Genomic DNA, 21955 nt, shown 5'->3' with positions numbered 1-21955 from the left:
ATTTCACCTTAGTTTCAAGCGCCATTATTACGTCTCTGTTTTAGGCAATTGTTTTTTTAACCGTATCACATATTGATCAATCATTTGATTCTAACGTCTAAAATTAATCATAATCAATGTGCATAAACTTGCAACGACGTCGCAAGTATCGAAACTGCACAATTTCCAATCTTCAACGGATTGGGATTTTCATTATGTTCGCTAGCACACTTGTAACTTTCAAACGAATTTCATGACACTTCATCTATATTGAACATGAGAGTTATATTGATTGTTCAACAGTCATCAATGGAATTCACAATTTTAACTTGACCCTATTCTAAGGCTCCGTACTTTCAGTCAAACAACATGCACGAAAGCTGACATTTTTCTTAGTATGACGTTTACATTTTAATGTCATGCTCTGTATGTGTACAACAGTCACTTTTCTATTTTGAAATGAGTTCCACCTCATTTGAACAGAAAAGCAATTTTAGCTTAAATTGGGAAACTATGATAAAGTTTCTTTTTAAAGTTGATTACTTTTCAATTGCTTTTAATCATCTGTATGTAGTCATTTGTAGAATTTGTTCTAATTAAAATGTTCATTTGGACAACAGTTGCTTGGTTCCGTTTGAATGTCTTAGTATTCGTTAGAATAAAAGAATCATTCAGGTTGTTACTTTAATCGATTGACTTTTAATGTCGTTATTGTATTGTGGCTTTTTTTCTCCTTTTTTCCGGGGGCCCGCAGGTGCGTTGGTGACGTAGCCACGTCACGTGCTCATCTGGTCGCGCGTGGCCCCTCCCCGTGCGGCCGACCCGCTAAAGGTGTCGGCCTTCGCTGACGTCATCATCGCCATGATGACTGACAGCTGGGCGGCGGGCAGGTGCGCGCCGGGAAACGGAGACGAAACGCCGTCGCGCCGGTTGGCTGTGTGAGTGTCGCGTCCTGGTGTGTGTCACGTTGCGTGTTGTGCATGTCGCGTTTGGCCGCGGTGTGCTAGCCTAAAAGTGGAAAAGCAGAAGCGAGCGAGCGAGCGAGCGAGAGCGCCAGACGACGTTTGTGGCGCCTTCACGATGTCGCAAGAGGAAAGTTTGGAGGGCGACGTCACCCGGCCGGAAGTGCGCCGCTCCCAGCCAATCAGCATCGCCAGCGGGACGTCTGTCAACAGCAGGTGCGTCATGACGTCACCAGCGCGGCAGCCTTCCACTTTGGGCGCCACTCGGTTCGCTGACATTGCTTGCGTGGCGACCATTCAGTTGTCTGTCTGCATGTGCACGACATTGAGCGGCCTCCCCCGTGCACGGTGAATGTTTGCGTTTGTCTTCCATGCAGGGGCAACCGGAGCGAACGTTTCTCGTCGTCGGCTCCGCCCGTCCCAAACCCGTTCCCGGAGTTGTGCGGCCCCTCCCGCTCTCCCGTCGCCATGGCGACGCCCTCGTCGCCGGCCGGCAACGACAGCGTGAGTCACGGTCGCGGGCACACGCACGCCACGCACTACTCGTCGTCGTTTGTCCTGAGTGAGTCGTGGCTGACAGCAGCTGACAGCTGCGTGTCACCTGTGGCTCTCTTCTCTTCTCTTCTCTTCTTCTCTTCTTCTCTTCTCTTCTCTTCTCTTCTCTTCCTTTGGCATTTGCAAACATGCGCACGCACTCATCTGAGCGCAACTTTCTAGTCGGGCTGGTTTGGCGCTCCCTTCTCGCTTCACGTGGGAAGAAGTTTGTCTCTGAATTGTTCACCCGAATACAGCCGCGTCTTGCGGGGGTGTTTCCCTTCCACAAATATAGCCGTCCTTTGCACACGTGTTCTGGCCTGCATGTTGTGTGTGTGTGTGTGGTGCAGCCGCAGCAGCCGCGCAGCTTGCAAGCCAGCAGGTGGAGTCCCCAAAGCGCCAACGGCGGCCAGCCGGCAGACGGCAAGGTGAGCCCCAACACATCCCCGCACAGCCGCCATGGCTTGCCGCTCGCTTTGTGTGTCAGCTGCTGAAGGTTTTCGGCGAGGACGAGCGCGCCCGCTCGCTTCGCGTGAGCGACGGCGCCACGGCGATGGACGTTTGCGGCATGCTGGCGAGCGCGGCGGGCTGCGGCCAGCGGGACAACTGGGCCCTCATGGAGGTCCATCCCGCGCTCGGCCTCGGTAAGGAACGCGCGCGCGCCAGGGCGAGCGCCCGCACGAGCGCCTGAACGAGCCGACGCCTCCCCCCAGAGAGGTGCCTGGAGGACCACGAGGCGGTGCTGGAGGTCCAGGCCGGCTGGGCCGTCAAGGCCGACGCGCGGCTCGTCTTCTGCAAGAATTACGCCAAGTACGAGTTCTTCCGAAAGCCGGCGGTACGGACGCACTCTTCGCCCCGTCGTGATGTCACGGTCAGTGATGTCATCACGGCGCAGCGCCGTGACGACATCATCGTTGTGACTTCAACCCGTCGCACTGACTTCATCAACATTGTGACCTCGCCATGGCAGCGTGACATCATCATCGCACCCTAACTTGATCATCACGCACCGTGACGTCAACATGTCATCGTGGCACGCGGCGCCGTGATTGACAGCTGGCGCGCACACGTGAGCGCGTGTGCGTTTCAGGGTCAAGTGCGTTTGTGCGCACGCGCGTGCGGCCATGATGACGCCATTGGTGTGCTGTTGGCAAGGCAGGTGACATTGTGACGTCCTTCTGACCGCGACGTTGTGCCCCCAGCTCTTCTTCCCGGACGCCATGATCTCGGACAGCGCGGACGGCGGCAAACCCATGACGTCGCAGCAGCTCGTACAGGTCGCGCAAACGTGACGAACCCTAACCCGGCGCGCAGGCGTGCGGAACAGCGCGGTGAGTGTGCGTGACTTTGCGGCGGCGCGCTTTCAGGAGCTGGTCCGTTCGGGCTCGTGTCCCGAGGTCCAAGGCTTCCTCCGCGTCAAGGACTGCGCGCGCAAGTCGTGGAAGGGCGCGCACTTCTTCCTGCGCCGCTCGGGTCTTTACTGCTCGTCCAAAGGCGCGTCCAAGGCCCCGCGACACCTGCAGTATGTGGCCGACCTCGGCGACCTTCACGTCTACAACGTCGTCAACGGCCGCAAACTTTACGCCGCGCCCCAAAACTTCTGCTTCGCCATCACGGTCGGTCACCTTGGCCGTTTGCGCCTCGACAAAGCCCGAATGGGACCTCATCCGGGCGCGTTTCCTTGTGCGTGCGCACAGTCCTCAGGAAGTCCGCTGCGCCTTCACCACGTGAAGATGTTGTGCGCCGACAGCGAGCAGAGCAGAACCTGCTGGACGTCGGCCTTCCGATTGTTTAAGGTTGGACCCGGATGCTTTTGCCCAACGCTCCGCGCCGTCAACCTCATTGGACCTGTTTGGCGTGTGCGTGTATCAGTATGGGAAGCAGCTGCAGCGCAACTTCCAACAGTCCAAGTGGACCCGCCCAAGTCTGGACGGAAGCAACCTGACGGACGGCAAAGTGAGCGCGCAGGCAGGCAGGCAGGCAGGCGCGCGCGCACGCACACGATGAAAGCCACTTTTTGCGCGTGCGTGCGTGCAGGCCAAGTCGGAGGCCAGCCTGGTGGCCATGGACTTTTCCGGAGGTTCTGGCGGTCGAGTCATCGAGAACCCGAGCGAGGCGGAGCGCGGCGAGCGGCAGGAGGGACGAGCGTGGAGGGTGCGGAGGGGGCGCGGTCCGCCGCCGCCGCCGCTCACGTCACGTCACGCTTGCGCTCTGACCGTTTTCCTTCTTTATTGTGCGCGCGCGCCGGGGCCTCAGCGTCGGGAAGCTCTGCGTTGCAGCCTGCCCAACTTGAGCTCGGCCTCGGGACCGGCCCGTAAGTTGCCGCCGGCGTCGGTTGCTTGCTCGGTTTTGAGCGTCTTGGTCACCTTGCGGCTGTGTCGGCAGCGCTCCACGCCGGCCAGCCGTGGTTCCACGCCGGCGCGTCCCGCGAGCGAGCGCAGAGGCTGATGGAGGAGCGGGGCCCGCTGGACGGGTGAGCCCGCCGGTCGCCACGGCAACCGCTTCGCCGTGGCCTACTTTGAGAGCGCCGACACACAACACGACGCCATCCCTCCTTGTGTGTGGAAATGGATTGTGTGCGTGTGTGTTTGTTCACGTCGGTGCCTCGGCATCGCTGTGCGTGTGCGTGTGCGTGTGCGTGTGCGTGTGCGTGCGCGTGCGCGTGCGCAGGACGTTCCTGATCCGAGCGAGCCAGCAGCACGCCCAGTGCTTCGTGTTGTCGCTGTGCTTCGAGCTGAAGACCAAACACTTCCTGGTCATCCCTGTGAGCGCTCCGTGTGCGTGCGTGCGTGCGTGCGTGCGCGCGTACGAACGAGCTGACGGCGCGTGGCCTGTATGTGTGTGTGTGTGTGTGTGTTTGCAGTGCGAGGACGGCGGGCGACAGTACCTGACGATGGACGACGGCGCCACGCTGTTCTCGGACCTGGTGCAGCTGGTGGAGTTCCACCAGATCAACAAGGGCATCCTGCCCGTCTGCCTCAAGCACCCGTGCGTGGCGCCGCCTGAGGCCACGCCCCCCTCTTAGGCCGACCGGCCGGCCTGAGGCCACGCCCCCCTCTTAGGCCGACCGGCCGCCGACCGGCCGCCGACCCGTTTTCAACTGCTTTGTCTTCATGCGCCTTCAAGTTAACAGGAGACGACCTCACAAGTTCTTGTCGATGCAAGAATGTTTTGTTTTTGTTTTTTCCCCCATTTGAGCGCAGCATTTTGGACATTTCCAAGCAGCGTTGTAAATATTCTCTTTTACACGTCAAATAAAAGATTTGCTACGAAAAACTGATTGCATGCATGAGTTTGAAAAGGTGGCGCCCCGAATGACGCGTTCCAATATGCTAACACGCGTCAGTCCGAATCCGTCGAGTTGGACCTGGTATGCAACGCGGACCGGATCAGTCCAGATGATCTGAGACGAGTCCAACTAGCCCCATGCCAAGTGCTAGCTCGCACCCCAAATTCAGCTTGTTTGTGTGCCAACAGGAAGTGGCTTGGGATTGGCCGGACGCCGTCGCGTGACCTATGACGTCAGCGCTGCCATGATGACCGACCGCCGACGTTACGGTGTGTAGAGATGAGACTCGCACACGCGCGCTCACCGCATGTAGGCTTTTGGGTGCAATTCATGATTTATTTATTGCCGACGAGCACTTGAAGCGCTGAAAGCTCCCCCAAAACATTGCCTTCGCTTTTTCCATTGGCACGCGCATGCACACGTGTTTCTGTGTGTGGGAGTGTGTGTATATATGTATGTGTATATATATGTATATATATGTGTGTATATATATATATATATATATATATATGTGTGTATATATATATATATATATATATATATATATATATATGTGTGTATATATATATATATATATATATATATATATATATATATATATATATATATATATATATATATATATATATATATATGCACACACAGAAGGATAGACATAAACGCACGCGCACGCAGAGGTGTGCAGGGGTAGAGAGGCAAACACACATGCGCGCACACACACGCAGGTAGACGTGTGTGTCATGAGAGGCTGGCGCTGCTGGGATGCGAGTTGGCGCAGATGTGCTGTCGGCCCTTTAAGAGGCTGCGGGGGGACAGGGAGGGGGCATCCATAAAAAAAGACTTTATCCATGCAGCGTGCGCTGTCTTAGCAGACGTGCTGGCTCACACGAGCTGCGCCAGCGAGAAGATGAGGAGCGCGGCGGCGACAAGAGGAGCAGGAGGAGGAGTTTGAGGAGGCGCCGCCGCTGCCGCCGCCGCCGCCGCTGCCGCCGCCGCCGCCGCCGCCGCCGCACTCGGAATGGGCAACTCGTCCTTCCCAGGCATGTAGCCGCCCGCCGCAGGTATTCTTAACTTTGCCGCCGCTCTGGACTTTCCGCCTCGGTCTGCCGTGGTGCGCGCTCACGTACGCGCGCATCTCCGCCGTCCGTCGTTTGCTGCGACGGCGGCGGCGGCGGCCATGCGACACGTACCGCAGCAAGCGAGCCAAGCGGCCGACCGGCACTTCTTTGCCGCAGGCCGGTTGCAGCGATGTTGCTCATCGTAAGCTGCTCTTCTGACGATACGACTCGGCTACTTTTGCCACTTGGGCACCACGGCTGCATGGCTACGTTGACGCGGACGCTTCTATTTCACGATTGAAAAGGCCGGTCGGTAGGAGGAAAAATGTTTCATGCGCACACCGCGTTGGCAATATTCTGACCCGGTCGAGCCCACTCCGGTTCAGACTCGATTCCCAACGAGAGAGGTCCTTTATATCGATTGTTAAGCCGATCGGCGCAAACGAAAGTCGATTCGTTCGGAAATGTGGGTCACGATACGCGTTTGCGTTCCTCCCGGAAGCTAGTCGAAGCAGAGCGAGCAAAGGACGCAAGGCCGAACGGCTGCATTTGCAGCTCCGTCAGGACGTCGACGTAACTGCGCAAAGTAACGCCAACGTTGAGAGGCGAACTGGGACGGAGCCGTGTTTTGCGGACACGGGAGTCGCTCCGGCTTCTTCTTCTTCTTCGGCTGCATTTGGTCAATCTGCGCATGTCCAAATCATTTGTTCCCATCAAAAGCGTGATGCACGAACACGCGTGTCCTGATCCGATCAATATTTTTAGTGTCCATGAAAAGCGTGCATCCGATCATCATTTTAACACAAAGTCTGATCGCGCTCAAGAACTTTTTTACGGCGGCCATTACGTTGCACACCGGCCCTGCAAGAAGGGAAATCCGCAATTGAGAAATATGCGACTCTCAAGGCGTCTTTTTACAGCAGCACTTCCATTTTGTTTGGAAGATCACACTTAGAATCTAAACATTGCGCCAGAGAGAGAGCAAGACCAACGGATGACGGCAACATTTGATCCAAGCAGTGACCGGGTGGAGCTAATTGTTTGGTTTTTTTTGCATCCCCCCCAAGCAACAAAGTCATCATTTGACTGACAATATCCCCGAACGGTTTGGAAATGAAATGAAGCTGCAACCGTGGCGGCTGTCTGTAGGCGTAAAAAGCAGGATGAAAGACCATTTCACAGCATCGCAGGTGTCAAACTCAAGGCCCGCGGGGGGACAAACTATTTACTGGCTTCTGATTTCAAAATCCATCAATTTGTTATGTATATGTGATCACATAAGGCAACCATACATTTATCCGGGTTCACAGTCGTAACGGCCCTCAGAGGGACTCCGTAACTATGATGTGGCCCGCGACAAAAATGAGTTTGACACCCCTTTTAAGCTGTGCTGAAATACGCCACTTTCTGTTTCCTCCTTCTTTCAAACTTACAGCAAAGTCTTCCGCCAGCTAGTGATCAACACACACACACACAACGTAAAGGAGAGTTGGAGCAAAATAGTTATTAGTCACACACATTTGTGAATTAGCGGGATTGCAAACGTGCAGGTGCGTTTACTTGGTGCTTCTGTTGGTCCTTTTCTGCGACATTGAAGCGAAGCCGATGCTGCCATGATGGAGTGGGCAAAAGTTGAGAAGCATCACGCAGCTGAAAGGGGGAGCGCCCGAGGCCAGACGACGCGGCTCTCGCCTCTCCCATTGGCAGACGGCGCGAAGCAGGCGACGCCGGCTGCTTTTGGAAGGGCGCCCGGCCTGCTGGCCTGCCGGCGCCGAGCGGCAGGAGCACTGCGACATGGCGCAAGGCGGCCAGGAAGCGGCATCACTGGAAGACCAGTTGGGGGGGGGGGGCTCGCTGACGGCACATGTGCGGCGCCCAGATAGAGGAGGAAAAGTGGAGCGAGAGATACGAGCGCTTCATTCTCCGCCAGAGAGGATTAAAGAGGCGGCGGGGGAGGGGGGAGACGACGGCGAGGGCGCCAGCGCGACTCGCCAGACATGAAGGAGGCGCTCGGCCGGCGGGGGGCGCCGCCTGCCAGGCTGGTCCCCGTCGCGGTGCCGTCGGGCCTTCCCTCACACCGTCACCACCTCCGGCCGGCCGACGCGTTGGCTTGACGTGAACGCGCGCGTCGGCCTCGCATGAGTGGCTAACACGAAGGAAGGCGCCATCGGGGGGATGGGCCGACGGCCGCGCGCGACGCGCCTTGGACGGCCTGTTGTGGTGGACGCAGTTTTGCCCGTCGCGTGCTTGAGGTCACGTGAAGGCGCGGCACGCGATGGCTGTTTGAGCGTGCGTTGACGTGGCAGGGCGCAGCGTGAGTCTCAGCTGCGCCGGCGCGTTGGGTCGCAGCCGTCAAAGTTGGACTTGAAGAGCAATCCTTCAACTGCAACCTGCGCTGGCAGCGGCACTTTGGCGGCCAGTCAAAGCGTCGCCGCCGCCGCAGAGGGCCGAGCGACACTTGAGTTTCGTTCTTTCTACAGATGCAGCGTCAAATTGGCCAACTGGCAACGAATCGCTGATCCAAATAGTCCACAAAGATCTTGGGGACCGTGTTGCATTTCACGTTGGCCAGTGAATTTTCTCCGGCTTCTGTCAGACCCCTTTCGGTTTTTTTTTCTTTCTTTCTTTCTTTCAAAACGAGAGGGACATTTGCAAAGCGTCCGCTTTCAAGTCGCGAAACCTCGAGCAACAATCTCGCCCGCCAATGTTCCGGCAGGCCTTCCGCGCCGCTTCCCGACCAGGAAGACAACGGTCATCATCGTCCGTTTCCTGCGCTGTCAATTTCCAATGGCGCCCAACGAGGGCACATGCGCGCGCAGTCGTCAAGATAAAAAGTCGAGCGAGGCTAGCTCAGCATCACGCATCACATGATGTGTGTGTGTGTGTGCGTGTGTGCCAAGACGGCGGAGGCCCCGGGAGTCCACCCCGTCAGCTCCCCCCTGTCGACAGAAAGGTTTCCGGACGGCAAAATGCCTTTGGGCCCCTTCCCATGTGACCTGAAAAGGGCGGGGGGCATCCGGCCCAAGCCTACGTTGACGCTAGCTTTCCAAATTTTTGAGCTCCAAGCCGATTTGCGTTGGCGGGCCGCCAGTCGGCCACGCCGCCAGTCGGCCACGCCGCCAGTCGGCCACGCCGCCAGTTGCCCGCTCCTCTTGTGACGGCGCCGCGTCGCCCTCTGGCCTCCCGCGCAGGTGGAGAGAAGACAAAGAGTCCCATGATCTCGGCCAGTGACGCCCGATTCCCGCGGGACCGCCGCGGCGGATCCCGCGAAGGCCGGCGCTTCGCCGCCGCCGGCGGGGGGTCGGCGTCCTCGTCCTCCTCGCCCGCCAGACCGGAGGTCCTGAACAACGCCAAGGAGATGTCGCTAGGGGGCGCCGCTCCGGGACCACAGGTACGGCTTAAGCTTTCTTCTCTGTTGCGCTCGTTGCGTGCGCGGGAAAGCGCCAAAGGACATTTTGGACGCGCCGCCGGTCGGAAAGGTGCCACTAGCCTGTGCCTGCCCGCGCGCTTCCGGCCGCACTCTTGCGCGCACCAAGTCGGAGCGCTCCGACACCGCTTGACTTGCTACTTACGTGATTTGCGTCGGCGTTACGGGAAGACATCTTCCGCCGGTCCGACAAGACGCGTTGCCGTGACGCGGCGCCCCGCAAACGACGCGTTTGCCATCTGCCGACTCGGTGCCGGCGTCGTGAGATGGACCTTAGCCAATTGCTACCGCACCATCGGCCTTATACATGAAGACGCGTTGCCGTCGCCCGATTGGCCATCATCAACGGTGGGGGGGGGCTCGATGAGACACGAAGGAGGGAGGGGCTTTTTGTCAGGCGGGGGCGAGAGACGGCGACAGACAGCCGAGAGAGCGAGCCAGCGAGCGAGCGAGGAGGAAGGGGAGGGTGGGAGGGGCGAGGGGGGTGTCGAGCGGGACGCAGATCGCCGCCGTAGCGCCGAGCAGGGACTCCGGCGCGGGAAACCCACAGCGGGCGTCTCGGGCAAAATGGAGCGCCAGGAGGAGGTGGAGGGAGGAAGACCAAGTAACCACGGTAACCGTTCCGCTCGTCCTTCGTCCTCGCAGGGGAAAGGGACGCTCCTCTGCGCCGCCGCCATCACGTCGATGATGTGCATGTGCGTGCGTGCGTGCGTGCGTGCGTGCGTGAACACGGCACACGTGTTGTCGCGGGGGACAAGACGTTCATGCGTGTGTGTGCGTGAGCGTTTGGCCGCAGAGGAAGAGGAAGGGTGTGTACCAAGATGGCTGCTTGTGTGTGCGCGCGTGCTTGTGGAAGCCAACGATGTCACTTCCTGCCGTGCTTGCCAAAGGCAGCAAATGTCAATCGGCAAAAGTCAGATGATGGGATGCCTTTGAAGGAGGGACCGTTTGCGAAATATTCACTCTCGGGTACTCGCCACTACCAAGCACCGATAGCACTCGTACCCTGGATACCTGAAATTTCAATTTCTTTCTTTCTGTCTGACGCGCAAGATGATTGGCTGATGCGGTGCTAACGACTGGCAGGGAGGACGAAACCCTGAGACGACCATTTTGACTTTAAAGTATCGGTGGCCGGCATCAGCGTTCTTCAAGAGTACTCGGCCATCCCCACTTGAAATATTATCCTCAGTGATGATCGTCTGGCGTCGAGTGTGATTTTTTGTTGTTGTTGTCTTTTTTTTCCTCCGGGATCTGCTGGGAAACAGCCGTTGGTGTTGAAATTGTTCAATACGGCGTCGCCTTGTGAAAGCAGTGAGCCAACTTCAGCGTTTTTCATGACGCGAGCCGTCATTTGGCGGATTTGAAAAAAAAAAGAAGAGGAAAATCGAGAGACTCTTGCACTCTGCCGCGCAATCGTTGTCGTTCTACTAGCACGGACCCGTAGCGCATGCTCGTCCTTCTCCGAGTTGGTCCGAGCGAGCCTCGGGCTAGCATTTCGGGCGTGGCCTCGGGCTAGCATTTTGGGCGGGCGTGGCCTCGGGCTCGCATTTTGCGCCGGCGGCCGGCCGGACCCTTTGACTTTGTCTCGCTTGCTGTTGTCGTTCCTCAGCAACAAGCTAACTACTGGAGCTTCAAGGTCAGCGCTCGTCTTTCTCGCCTTCGTCTTCATCACCTTCATCGCCCGTCACTTGTGCCGGCACGCCGGAAGCCTCCGTCGCCTCGGTGACCCCGCATGACACATTGCCACGCTTTGCAAGAATTCCCAAATCATTCCGGAAGCTGGCGCCAAGTTGAAACGTGGTCCATTTCTCATGCATGAAAACGCGCCAAGTTTGACTTTTGGCAAAAGGAAGCAAAGAAAAGATTTTCCGCTGGAGCTCGCCGGCGGATTGCGTTTTGTGGCCCGCAAGTCGGCCGTCGGAGCGACGACGTCATTGCCAAAGCCGAGCGGTCGGTCGTCGTTGCTCAGAAAGCGTTTTGGAAGCAAAAGGGCGCCAAGCCACAGCAAATCTTTGGCCTTCCTGCACAAGGTGGACGTTTTTTCGCTTCCGTTGCTTTTGCCAAAAGCAAATCGATGCCATTTTGCGGCGTAACCTCAAACGTTTCCCCGTCCCGACGGGAAACTCGCCGTGTTCAAACATCATCGCGACATCATCCTCCAGCTCTGTGCGCGCGTGCGGCAGCGGCAACGCGCTTGGCGGTTTTCTTCCTCTTGCTGTGGGTGACGCCGCGCGTCCTGCTGCCAGCTCAGCTCAGCTCAGCTCAGTGCTGCCCGCCTGCCGTGTTGTGGCACGACGCTCTACTGCGCCCAAGTTGCGCAATCCCGCCCAAAAAGCGAGCCTCCCAAACTGACAAAGGCCGCCGAATTTCAGACGCCAAAGTGCTGACTTGATGATTGGCCGATGCGCAGGCGAGCCGAGCTGGCCCCCAGGTTGAAAAAACACGCAAGGTGAAGCCTCCGACTCGACTGGCGTGTCCGCCCACGCACGCGCCCTCCTCGCCGGCGTCAACGCGCACACGCAGGATGAGCCGGCGCTAGCGCGGACGTGTCACGAATGAGCAAAGGATTTCCTTTTCCCTGCTCCATTTTCGACTTCTGTGGGTGTGTGTGTGTGTGTGCGTGAACATTTGTGTGTCTTTGAGCGTGTCTGTGTGATTCTGCCTGTGAATTTGTGTGCATGAATGTGTGTGCGTGTGCATGTGCGTCTGCTTGATTGTGCACGTGGCTTTCTGCGTGCGAGCGAGCGTGCGTGCGGCCTCCCCACGTGATGACGGGGAATGTGTCCGTCTTGTTAACCTCGCCACGGCAACCAGACGGCAGGTAATGGGAGGGATGCGTCTCCTAACGAAATCTATGAGTGACTTTGACGTGTGTTTTTGAGAGGCCCCAATTTTGCCAAGGTCTTCCAAAAAATGGTCGGGCCGCCACTCAAAGGCCGAGATAGACCAAAGCGACGTCAGAGGCGGTGAAGCGTCGCGGCGTCCGAGTGCGCCGTCCGCTTGGTGTCGCGCCCGCCGTCGTAGTGTCGTAACTCCTCAGTAAGCGTCTTGGGGGCCTTCACGCATGTTGAATGGGCGTCGCCCGTGGTGACGTTTGCTCACGCCGGTCGGCTGTCGGCAAGCAAATCAGCGCTCGGGCGCCGACGGGAAGTGACAAATGCGGATAAACGGTGAGCGCGCCTTCGCCAGAGCGAGGGTTGACAATTGAAGTATTTCACAATACCGCGTGAAGAACGTGAGGGTTGACTTTGCGCGGGAGCGAAGAATCGAGCCCAATGCATAGTTTTTTAGGTTTTTATAATCCGCCCCCGGCCGACGGCTTTCCGCTTGTATTTTTCTAACCGTGACAAATGGTGACTGCCGCTGCCGATGGTACGGAAGGGTATTACATCTCCTGCTTGCATGCGCAGAAGCTACTTTCATGGGGGGAAGCGTCCGTCACCGTTGGCCAGCGTCCTTTTGGTCTATCAGGGCCCTGAGTCCGTCAAATAGTCCGTCAGAAACATCGGAAAAAGGGGCATGACGGAATGGCCGCCTCTGGATTGGAACTCCGCTGCTGCTTTGGCAAAATGCGGGAGGGGAAGCTCAGGCTTTTGAAAGATCAGGCCCGGGCTAGCCAAGCCGAAGCCTGGCACGAGATCAGGTCCCCTTTTTCCATTTGCAAAGTTCAAAGGAGAAACACAAGACGGCCTCTTGGCGTTGAGCGGGGACAGTGACGGCGCCCCCTAGCGGACCACACGCAGAATTGAAGATTTACAAATGATCAGTCATGATAAACATGGACAAACGTGTAAAAGCGGCGAGCGATTCGGAGATCGGTTTCTGGCCGTCGGGGAGCCGTCGGCGGTCAGGCGCAACTTTTTCGGTCAGGGAAGGACTCGACCCGGACTCGTCGGTCCCAGTGAGCCGGCTCCAGGATTGAAGGATTTGTCCCCCCGCCCGCCCGCCCGCCCGCCCCTCCTCCTCCTCCTCCTGCTGCTGCGGCTGATATGGCGCCGCCTCGTAAATCGCTATTCCCCAGTCGCGGGATTGCTTTCCGACTGTTGGCGCCGTTGCAGGACGGCCGTGAACAAGGAGACGGCAAGCGGCGATGTGATGAGGCTGACTTTGTTGCGAGGCGTGATCTCATTCCCCCTCGCCACGTTTGGAGTTGAGTTTTGTGGGCGTCTGGGGCGCTGCGTCGGCAGGCGCGCGCTCTCCGAATGGCCGTGCGCATGGTGAGCTGGTCCCCAATCCCGACAAAGACGCTCAACCTGGACCTTTGAGGCGCCACCCGGGTCCCCCGTTTGAAAGTCGCCGCTCGGGAGTAGCAAGCGAGCGCGCGTTGCGTCGGTCGGTCGGCGAGTAACCCGAAGCGCTTTGCGGTGTGGCGGCGGCAGAGTCGGACGCCGCGCGCCATCGGGCCGAGCCCCGCGCCGGGCGGCGGCAACGGCGGCAACGGCGACGGCGGCGGCGGCGTCGGCGTCTCCTTCCGCTCGGCCGAGCGTCTGGACGTGATGTCGGAGCGCGAGCTTCCCGCGGCCTTCAGCCGCATGAGCCGACTGCGCCAGAGCCTCCCGCTGGCCCGATCCTCGGCCAAGCTGCAGGCGCCAGGTGGGGCGAGCCTCCGTCCCTTTCCTTCCTTGTGCTGTGCCTCATTCGAGCTTCTTGCCTCGCCTTTCTCTTGATTCTCTGCTCTTCCCTACGTTGCCTCCTTTCTTGCTGTCTGTCCTCCTCGCTTCCCTCCCTCCCTCCTTCCTTCCTTCCCTCCTTCCTTCCTTCCTTCCTTCCTTCCTTCCCTCCTTCCTTCCTTCCCTCCTTCCTTCCTTGCTTCCTTCCTTCCTTCCTTCCTTCCTTCCCTCCTTCCTTCCTTCCTTCCTTCCTTCCTTCATCCCTCCCCACCCCACCCCCCCCCCAGGTATGCTGTTCCTGCAGCTGGGTGAGGAGACTCGCCGCGTGCACCTGACGCACGAGCTGAGCAGCCTGGACACCCTGCGGGCGCTCATCGTGCACGTGTTCCCTCAGAGGCTCAGCATGGCGGCGCTCAGGTAGGCTCCCTCAAGGGGCTCGCGGCGAACGTGGGCACGAGGCGCTCCGCCGTCTGAAAGCCGGCGGCTGGCCTTTCAGGTCCCCCAGCACGGCTCTGCTGATCAAGGACGAGAGCCGCGACGTGTTCTACGAGCTGGAGGACCCGCGCGACGTCGGCGACCGCTGCGTCATCAAAATCTACTGCAAGGAGCCCGTCTACGGGACCTACCCGGGCCAGCGCCACAACTCGCCCCTGCTGGCCAACGGAGAGCTCCGGGTGAGCGCTGCGGGCGTCAAGAACGCCTTGCGCAAGCTCTGCTTGCCATCCGCCGGCGCAGCTTCCGGCGCGCTACCGCGCCTCCTTCGGAGCCTCCCTCCGCTTTTCTTTCCTTCGCGCCCTTCCTTCCTGCTTGCGGCTTGCTTTCCTCCCTTTCACATTTGCCTCTCCTACTTGCCTTTCCTCCCTCATCATCCATTCCTTCACCCCTGCCTCCTCCACTCCTTTTTCGTCCTTCGTCACATCTTCCCCCTTTCGCTCCTCCCTCACTGCCATCCTTCCTTTCCTCATCGCCTTCTTTCCTCTTGCCCTCGTTCCTGTCCTCTCTGCCGCCTGTCTTCTTCTGGCGTTGAGCGGGATTTTTTTCCTTCCCTCCTTGATCTTTCCATTTCATTCCGTCGGTCCTTCTTCTTTCCTTTTGACTCCGTCCTTTCCTTCCTCCTTCTTTCCTTCCCTCTTTCAGTCCTCCCTCCTCATTGCCTCCCTTCTTGCCTTTGTTCCTTCCTTCCTTCTTTCTTTCTTTTTCCCACCACTCCTCCCCGTTGCGGTCACGGGACTTTAAGAGGCCCACCGGGTGGTTTTGTGGGTGTGTCCAGCGCGAGATGGTGTACACCCCCCGGGACTCACCCCCCGGCCGGCGCTTGGGTGCGTCCTCCCAGCAGCGCTCCGCCTCGTCCTCGCCACCTCAGGGCTCGCCGTCGCGGACGCGGCTGCTCTATGGCGGGTGCGGCGCGGGCGTCCGTCCCTCCTCGTACGCCGGGCCGCCGCCGCCGCCCCACCACCACCACCGCGCTGCCTCGCTGGCGCACCACTCGCCCGCCCCGCCGGCGCCGGCCTTCGGCGCCTCCTCCAGCGCCATCCTTGAACGTCGCGATGTGAAGCCGGACGAGGAGGCGAGCGGGGCCCGCGGCGTGGTGCTTTTGCGCGCCGAGGAGCGCGGCGTCTACGCCGACCCCTACTCTCTGGGCGCGGACGGCCGCTTGGGCCTCGGCGGGGCGCCGCACTCGCCGCTTCCCGGCCGAAGCGACCCGTACGGCTCCTTGTACCGGCGAGGAGCGGGCGGGGCGGTGTGTTCCCTGATGGAGGGCGGCGGCCTCTACAGAGCGGGCGGCGGCCTTTACAACGACACCTACGCGGCATCCGCGCTGGCAGCGGGCCTGCGCGGGGCGCCGCCCTCCTCGCCGCAGAAGACCGCCGAGGCCTACGCCGGCACGCTGCCGTCCCGCGGCTCCCCCGGCAGGGGTGAGCGGCGCCGTGACTCGCCGATGTCATCTGCGGGCGGCGAGAGTCCCAGAGGTCGGACGGGGCTGACCTCGGAGCAGCTGTGCCTGTTGGCTGCGGTGGCGGGAGGCGACGGGGGCGGAGTCAGAGCAGACGAGACAGAAACCAGGTGAGGCGAAGTCCTTTGAAGAGGTTGAGGAAGGTGGCGGTGATGATGATGACGACGACGATGGGCGCCGGTGTGAAGGGAGCGCATGGAGGTGATGGAGAAGCAGATCGCCAGCCTGACAGGTCTGCTGCAGCGAGTGCTCAGCAGAGCACCTGAAGACCACAGCCCGTAAGCCACGCCCGCTTTCCTTCCTTCCTTCCTTCCTTCCTTTTTGTGTGTGTGAGAAAGAAAGTGAGAGTGTGCGCATGAGAGTTTGTGTCATGCGTGCGTGCGTGCGTGCGTGTGTCTGCGTGGCTGTTTTATGCCTCTGCATGTGCGTCCTAAGCAGTGCACCTTTGACCACAGCCCGGAAGTCCTGCCTTCATTCCTTCCTCTCTCTCTTTCTTCCTTCCTTTGCCTTCTTCCCGTTTGCGTCTCCCAAAGGGAGCGAATGGAGTCGGCCAGCGACGGCTCAGGAACGGACCGTAAGTGACCCCAATGGAAGCGCTAGCATGTGGCCGCTGACGGCCGGCTGCTCGTTGCTCTCAGGACGCCAGCGCCTACTGCTAGCGTGGAAATGCCAACGTGTAGCGCAAGTGCTGCCGGCATGTAACTGCCGCTCATGCTTCTTGTTCTAGCTGGACCTGCTAAAAAAAAGAAAGGTACATCCGGCAAGCCTGTCTGCATTGCTGGCCGTGCATCTCCTTGCCTGTGTGTGTGTCTGTGAGTGTGCGCGCGCGCGCGCGTGCCACGGTGAGCACTGGCAGCATGTGCACGTAAAGTTGAGTGTGGGTGCGTGCGCGGATGACATGATCGTCGTGTCCATCAGTAAGCATAAAAAAAAAAAATGTAAAAAAAGTGAGCCGAGTGAGCTATGCGCTGCCACTTTGGCCAAAGCTTGACTCTTTGTGTTTGATGTGTCGCAGCCGTGACGCCGTCCGGCCCCCTGGCGCTGATGCCGCCGCCTCCGCCCCCCGCCGCCGCCGCCGCCGCCGCCTTCGAGGCCGGCCGGCCGCTGACCGTGTCCCGCGTGCAGATGCAGCGCCACCTGCTGGGCCTGCAGCAGAGCACCAATGCGCTGCGTACGCAACTCTCGCAGCTGCGCGACATGCAGGTGTGTCAATCAGCGTCGCAGTCTCGGAAAGGAAAGTGAGCGGCCGCGTGCTGATCCTGCCTGCCTGCCGTCAGCTGGAGAATCAGGATTGTGTGATGGCGCTGCTGAGGCAGACAGAGGCGGAGCTTAGTGTGCTGATGCAGGAGGCGGCGGGCACTCAAGAGGATCCCCTGCAGCGGCAGCGCCTCCTGGTGGAGGAGGAACGCCTCAAGTACCTCAACCAGGAGGAGATGCTCGTGCACAAACTGCAGTCAGTACACCGCCTCCCCCCCTCCCTCACCCCCCCCCCCCCCCCCTTCGTGTTGTTGACCTTTGACCCACCTGCCAGCGACCTGGAGCGCTGGGTGGAGGAGCTGCAGAAGTCGTCGAGCGCGGCGAGGCTCCCGGTGAGCCAGCGGGACCTCCGGCAGAAGACGCAAGAGCTCCAAACGCTGGCCGACACGCTGGGCAGCCTCAAGAGTGAGTACTCGACTCCGAAGGGCAGCGACTACTCCAGTACGCCTCAAGTTGAAATGACTGCGCGACACCTCCTGTCCTCTTTTCCTTCCTCTCCTCCCGCTCGTCTCCTCCTGGCCGGCGGGCGCCACGCGCAGGCCAGTTCCCGGGCCTGCAGAGCAAGATGCGCGTGGTGCTGCGCGTGGAGGTGGAGGCGGTGAAGTTCCTGAAGGAGGAGCCTCTTCGCCTGGACGCGCTGCTGCAGCGCTGCAACAACGTCCGCGACACGCTCAGCACGCTTCGAAGGTGAGCGCCGCCCACTTGCGTCCTCTCCTCCTCGCTTCCTTTGCCGCGTCCGTCCTTCCATCATCCCCTCCTCGACTTTGCGCCTTTCTTCCTTTCCTCCGCACGTCCTTCCTTCCCTCCCTCCTCGTGCGCTGGACGTGCGCTGGACGTGCGCTCTCCGCCGGCCGCCTCGCGCCGCCGCGCAGGCAGAGCGGCGAGAAGGAGCAGGAAGACGCGGGCGGCCAATCGCAGACGAGTTGGGACGGCGACGGCCGGACGGCGGGCCGCGCTCCCGAGCCGGACAGGACGCCTCCGCTCGGCTTGCGAAGTCGCGCCGGGGCCGAGAAGAGCCTCAACCCGCACGTGTCCGCCGATGTCACGCTGGTGAGTCACGTGACCAAATGGGCCGTCTTTGTTCATCTCAATGGCGGCAAGGTGCGCCAATGGCAAAAAATTGTATTTTTTTTGCGGGGGGGGCGGCGACATAAAGCGCTTTTCTGACTTAGAGGGCGGCAGGTGACGCCACAGGACGCAGCTCCCGTCATTTGCCGACAATCGATTGCTCCCCTCCGGAAGCCGCTCGTTGCCACTCCCACCTGCAGTTGCCTTGAAGAGCAAACGGACAACAAAGACAATCAATGTCCACCATGCGGAGTAGCTTTGCCATTGGAATGCTCCGGCAAGCTTCATGCTGGCGCGTGCTCAGAAATGCCATTGAGGCGCTAATGATTAGCATCGTTTATACGGTGGCTTTGAACGCAAAGTGTGGAGCGGCACATGTCGACTGACTGTCAGGATACTTTCTATTCTTTGACTTTCACAGCATCGTGCGGCAGTTGTGAAACGATTCCTTTATGTCTGCACGACTGCCCCGCCCCCGGTGGCCGAGGCTGGCGTGCCAGAAGCGGCGGCGCGGCGAACCGGATCGCAGCATCAGCCCGCATCCTTTTGACGTCGGATGAAATGATGATATGTTGTTGTGCAGCGCAATATTACGTTGCGCTGTTTTCCTTCCAAAAAACACGGCGGCTCGGGCGAAGCTTCGCCATTCGTTTCACCGGCTAAAGGTACACCACGAGTGTTTTGCAAGCGTGGCCGCGGAAGGCCAATTCAACTCGTATCCCAAGGGGCCGCTGTATGTCGAAGTGAGCTTCAAGTAGTGCTTTGGCGCCATGGCTGTTTGTGGCTTTTCAGTTTGCGGCAGAGCGTGGCCGCTGCTTGTTTTGAAAAGAGCCGCGATGATGCCGACGGCGATGACGCTGACGGCGATGCGTGTCTGGCAGGCGGCGGAGCGCGACTGGGCGGAGAAGCGCGCCAGCCTGACGCAGTTCAGCGCTCAGGACATCAACCGTCTGCTGGAGGAGACGCAGGCCGAGCTGCTCAAGGCCATCCCCGACCTGGACTTGGCCGCCAAGAGCGTCACCAAACCCGCCGTGCCTCCCAAACCCATGATGGCCGCCGGCGAGCCACCGCAGCCGCCGCCGCAGCCGCAGCCGCAGCCGCAGCCGCCGGGCAAAGTGCAGCTGGCGGCGCAGAAGCTCAACAGCATGGAGGGCGCCGCCTCCCAGCGAGGCTCAGGTACAGAAAACAAAAACCTTTGGAACAATAATATGAAGCGCATGAAATGTTTGTGGCCTGGCGTTGCCTGGAGACCGCTTGACCCTTTGTCCACACACCTGTCCTCACATGTGTCGTCCCCAGTGGACGCGAGCGTGTCCCGGTGCCGCGCGGACAAGCCGTCCAAGACGCCGCCGCCGCCGCCGCCGCCTCGCCGGAGCTTCCCGCTGACCGCCCACCGCGCCGCCGACCACAAGGGCGCCAAGGTGAGCGCCGAGGCCAGCGCCGAGGGCCGTTTGCGGCCTTGGGCTGACGCGCCTGTCCGTCCAAAGATGGAGGACGGCGAACTGGCCGCGGCTCTGGTCAAGCTGAGGCGGACTCAGGCCCACTCCGACGCGCCCCGCCCCGCCTCCACGCCGCCCACCGCGGCGACGTCGGGCCTTCGGGACCACCACGACGACGACGACGACGACGACGACGTGGACAAGGAGGTAGCGCTGCGCCGCCGTCTGATCGGTTGGGGGCAAAGTCCGTCACAGTTTCACGTCCTTTTTGTTTTGAAAAAAGCATTTTCGTTTTGATTCCACTCCGTTCCATATCAGTTGTTTTCGTTCAACTATTCGAACCTTGCGATGCATGTGAGAAAAATCAGCAAAGGCCTGCTGAGGATTTTCCAAATCTCAGCAGATTCTTCTCCGCTTCTCCGCGTTTGCCGCATCCAATATGGCGGCCATGCTGACGCAGCTTTTGTGACTTTTGTGTCTGTTTGCGTGACCCTCCGGCAGGCTGCCGGCGCTTTGCCGGTGTCCGTCAAAGGCCCGACGGTGGCGGCCCGCCTCAGACATCTGGAACAAGGAAGCCGCAAGTCCAAAGAGGAGGTGCAAGCGTCGGGGGGGGGCCAGCAGCAGGTATTCCACTTCTAGATGCCGCCCGGTCGGCGCGGCCGCCCGGCCTTTCTCTTCTTCGCCTTCCGGAGGCCGGACGGCTCCTTTTCCTTCTGCGTCTTTGTTTGGAATTAGCTACACGCTAACGTGCAATAATCGACTGTCGTCTTTGTCCAATTACCCCCCGTCCGCCCCGAGAAAGACTGGAAGAGAGTGGCAGCTGCCGAGCCAGGAAGGACCAATAAGCACAAAGGATCATTTTTGGCCGTTGCCGCTTTGTGGCCCGGCCGGGATCGACCTTTCAAATCATTTGCATGACGATTCATCTGTAGCCACGTGATCAGCCCCGACGTCAGCCCGTGATGACCCGCCCACCATGAAGTTCCTCCCCCTTCTCTTTCGCCGCGCCGACGTCCGGCTCGCGGCGGCCCCGTCGCGTTGCGGATGACGTCACGTTGCGGATGACGTCACGTTGCGGATGACGTCACGTGCGGATGACGTCACGTTGCGGATGACGTCACGTTGCGGGTGACGTCACGTTGCGGGTGACGTCACGCGCGATGACGTCACGTGCGATGACGTCACGTGTGATGACATCACGTTGCGGGTGACGTCACGCGCGATGACGTCACGTGCGATGACGTCACGTGCGGATGACGTCACGTGCGGATGACGTCACGTTGCGGATGACGTCACGTTGCGGATGACGTCACGTTGCGGATGACGTCACGTTGCGGGTGACGTCACGTTGCGGGTGACGTCACGTTGCGGGTGACGTCACGTTGCGGGTGACGTCACGCGCGATGACGTCACGCGCGATGACGTCAGTGGCGGCGGCGATGTAGACTTTAGAACGTGTCGATGTTGTTGTGCTCTGAAGATATATCTCCAAAAAAGACAAACGCCATCTATGTTTTCTACTTGTTTTCTATTTTTATACGCACGTAAGACGTCGACTGTGTAAATGATTATTTTTATGATTTTGAGATGTTGTATTTTTTGCGACCACCTTCAAGCAGTTTGAATCAGCCTCCATACTGCACGTTGGCCATCTTGTAGCTTCCATGGAGTCCATGTTGTCAAGTCATCTCAATTAGGGGAAAAAACGACATCCAAGTGGCATGCCAACTGTAGACGTGCACGCCGACTACTTGTAACCATAATAAGAACAAAAGTAACGTCCCCGCTCTGTGCTCCGGACACGAGTGTGTCTTTGAGTCCGGTGGACAGCCGCATCCAGTTTTCCAAATGGTTCTCAAAGTGGCAATAAAAGGAAACGTTTGGTGTGCAACTCGCAACGCTGATGCTCCCTCGTGACGCAGCCCGCTCACACCCTTGCACTTTTCCATGTCCTCCTCCTCCTCCTCCTCACCTTTTGTGACCAGAAAAGTGAGCGGCTCATCGGAGACGCTGGCGCGCTCGCCTCTCGCGCCACGCGTCAACTTGAGCGGCTTTCGCGCCTCAGCTTGCGGCGGCGCTCGGACGGCGGAGGCGGGCCGAGAAGGAGAAGCGCCGCCCGATGCCACCGTTTCGTCATTTTACAGTGCCTTGCCTCCTCTTCATCAACTCTCGCCGTAGTGCAATTGGATTGCGTCACCACCGCCAAAGGTTATTCAACTAAAATCCCCAAAACATTTTCCAAATAAAATAAAAAGGAAAACGTTTTGGGAAAAACGGTAAGCAACTAAAACGACATTGTCTGCTCACAGGACTAACTGTGCTACTGCGATAATCGCAGCGAAAATGGCATTGGTTTTCCTCTCGCTAAGCTTTTA

The 21955-nt window shown here is 59.3% G+C and overlaps 2 protein-coding genes across 5 annotated transcripts; both read left to right on the top strand.

The window, feature by feature from the left end:
* The first annotated feature begins 822 nt into the window (after positions 1-822).
* Positions 823-4751, top strand: grb7 (growth factor receptor bound protein 7). 2 transcript variants are annotated; one of them, XM_086016087.1, is made up of 14 exons: positions 823-1157; positions 1319-1445; positions 1826-1903; positions 1963-2119; positions 2189-2310; positions 2678-2752; positions 2843-3091; positions 3173-3271; positions 3348-3431; positions 3513-3629; positions 3732-3789; positions 3861-3948; positions 4146-4239; positions 4339-4751. In XM_086016087.1, exons 1-14 carry the CDS (start codon positions 1060-1062, stop codon positions 4498-4500), a joined length of 1608 nt encoding a protein of 535 aa, XP_085872213.1. In that variant the 5' UTR covers positions 823-1059; the 3' UTR covers positions 4501-4751. The 2 variants fall into 2 exon arrangements, with proteins under 2 accessions (XP_085872213.1, XP_085872214.1); XM_086016088.1 differs by lacking the exon at positions 4146-4239.
* Positions 4752-4893: 142 nt separating this feature from the next.
* On the top strand, positions 4894-21478 carry LOC147128684 (SRC kinase signaling inhibitor 1-like). Of its 3 annotated transcripts, XM_086016078.1 has the most exons (20): positions 4894-5033; positions 5637-5804; positions 9014-9213; positions 10862-10888; positions 13632-13845; positions 14150-14279; positions 14359-14536; positions 15133-15926; positions 16005-16094; positions 16350-16390; positions 16544-16567; positions 16832-17019; positions 17094-17269; positions 17348-17478; positions 17613-17760; positions 17946-18123; positions 19023-19317; positions 19441-19562; positions 19629-19787; positions 20082-21478. In XM_086016078.1, the coding sequence occupies exons 2-20, from the start codon at positions 5783-5785 to the stop codon at positions 20217-20219; spliced, it is 3255 nt and encodes a 1084-aa protein (XP_085872204.1). In that variant the 5' UTR covers positions 4894-5033; positions 5637-5782; the 3' UTR covers positions 20220-21478. The 3 variants fall into 3 exon arrangements, with proteins under 3 accessions (XP_085872204.1, XP_085872205.1, XP_085872203.1); XM_086016079.1 differs by lacking the exon at positions 16544-16567; XM_086016077.1 differs by having other exon boundaries at positions 17094-17478.
* The last annotated feature ends 477 nt before the right edge of the window (positions 21479-21955 follow it).

The sequence above is a fragment of the Filicampus tigris genome, chromosome 19 (assembly GCF_054856515.1).
Source record: "Filicampus tigris isolate MCC_2025a chromosome 19, RoL_Ftig_1.0, whole genome shotgun sequence".
Taxonomy (NCBI): domain Eukaryota; kingdom Metazoa; phylum Chordata; class Actinopteri; order Syngnathiformes; family Syngnathidae; genus Filicampus; species Filicampus tigris.
Note: the sequence above shows the minus strand (reverse complement) of the source record. Positions and strands in the feature narration are given on the sequence as shown.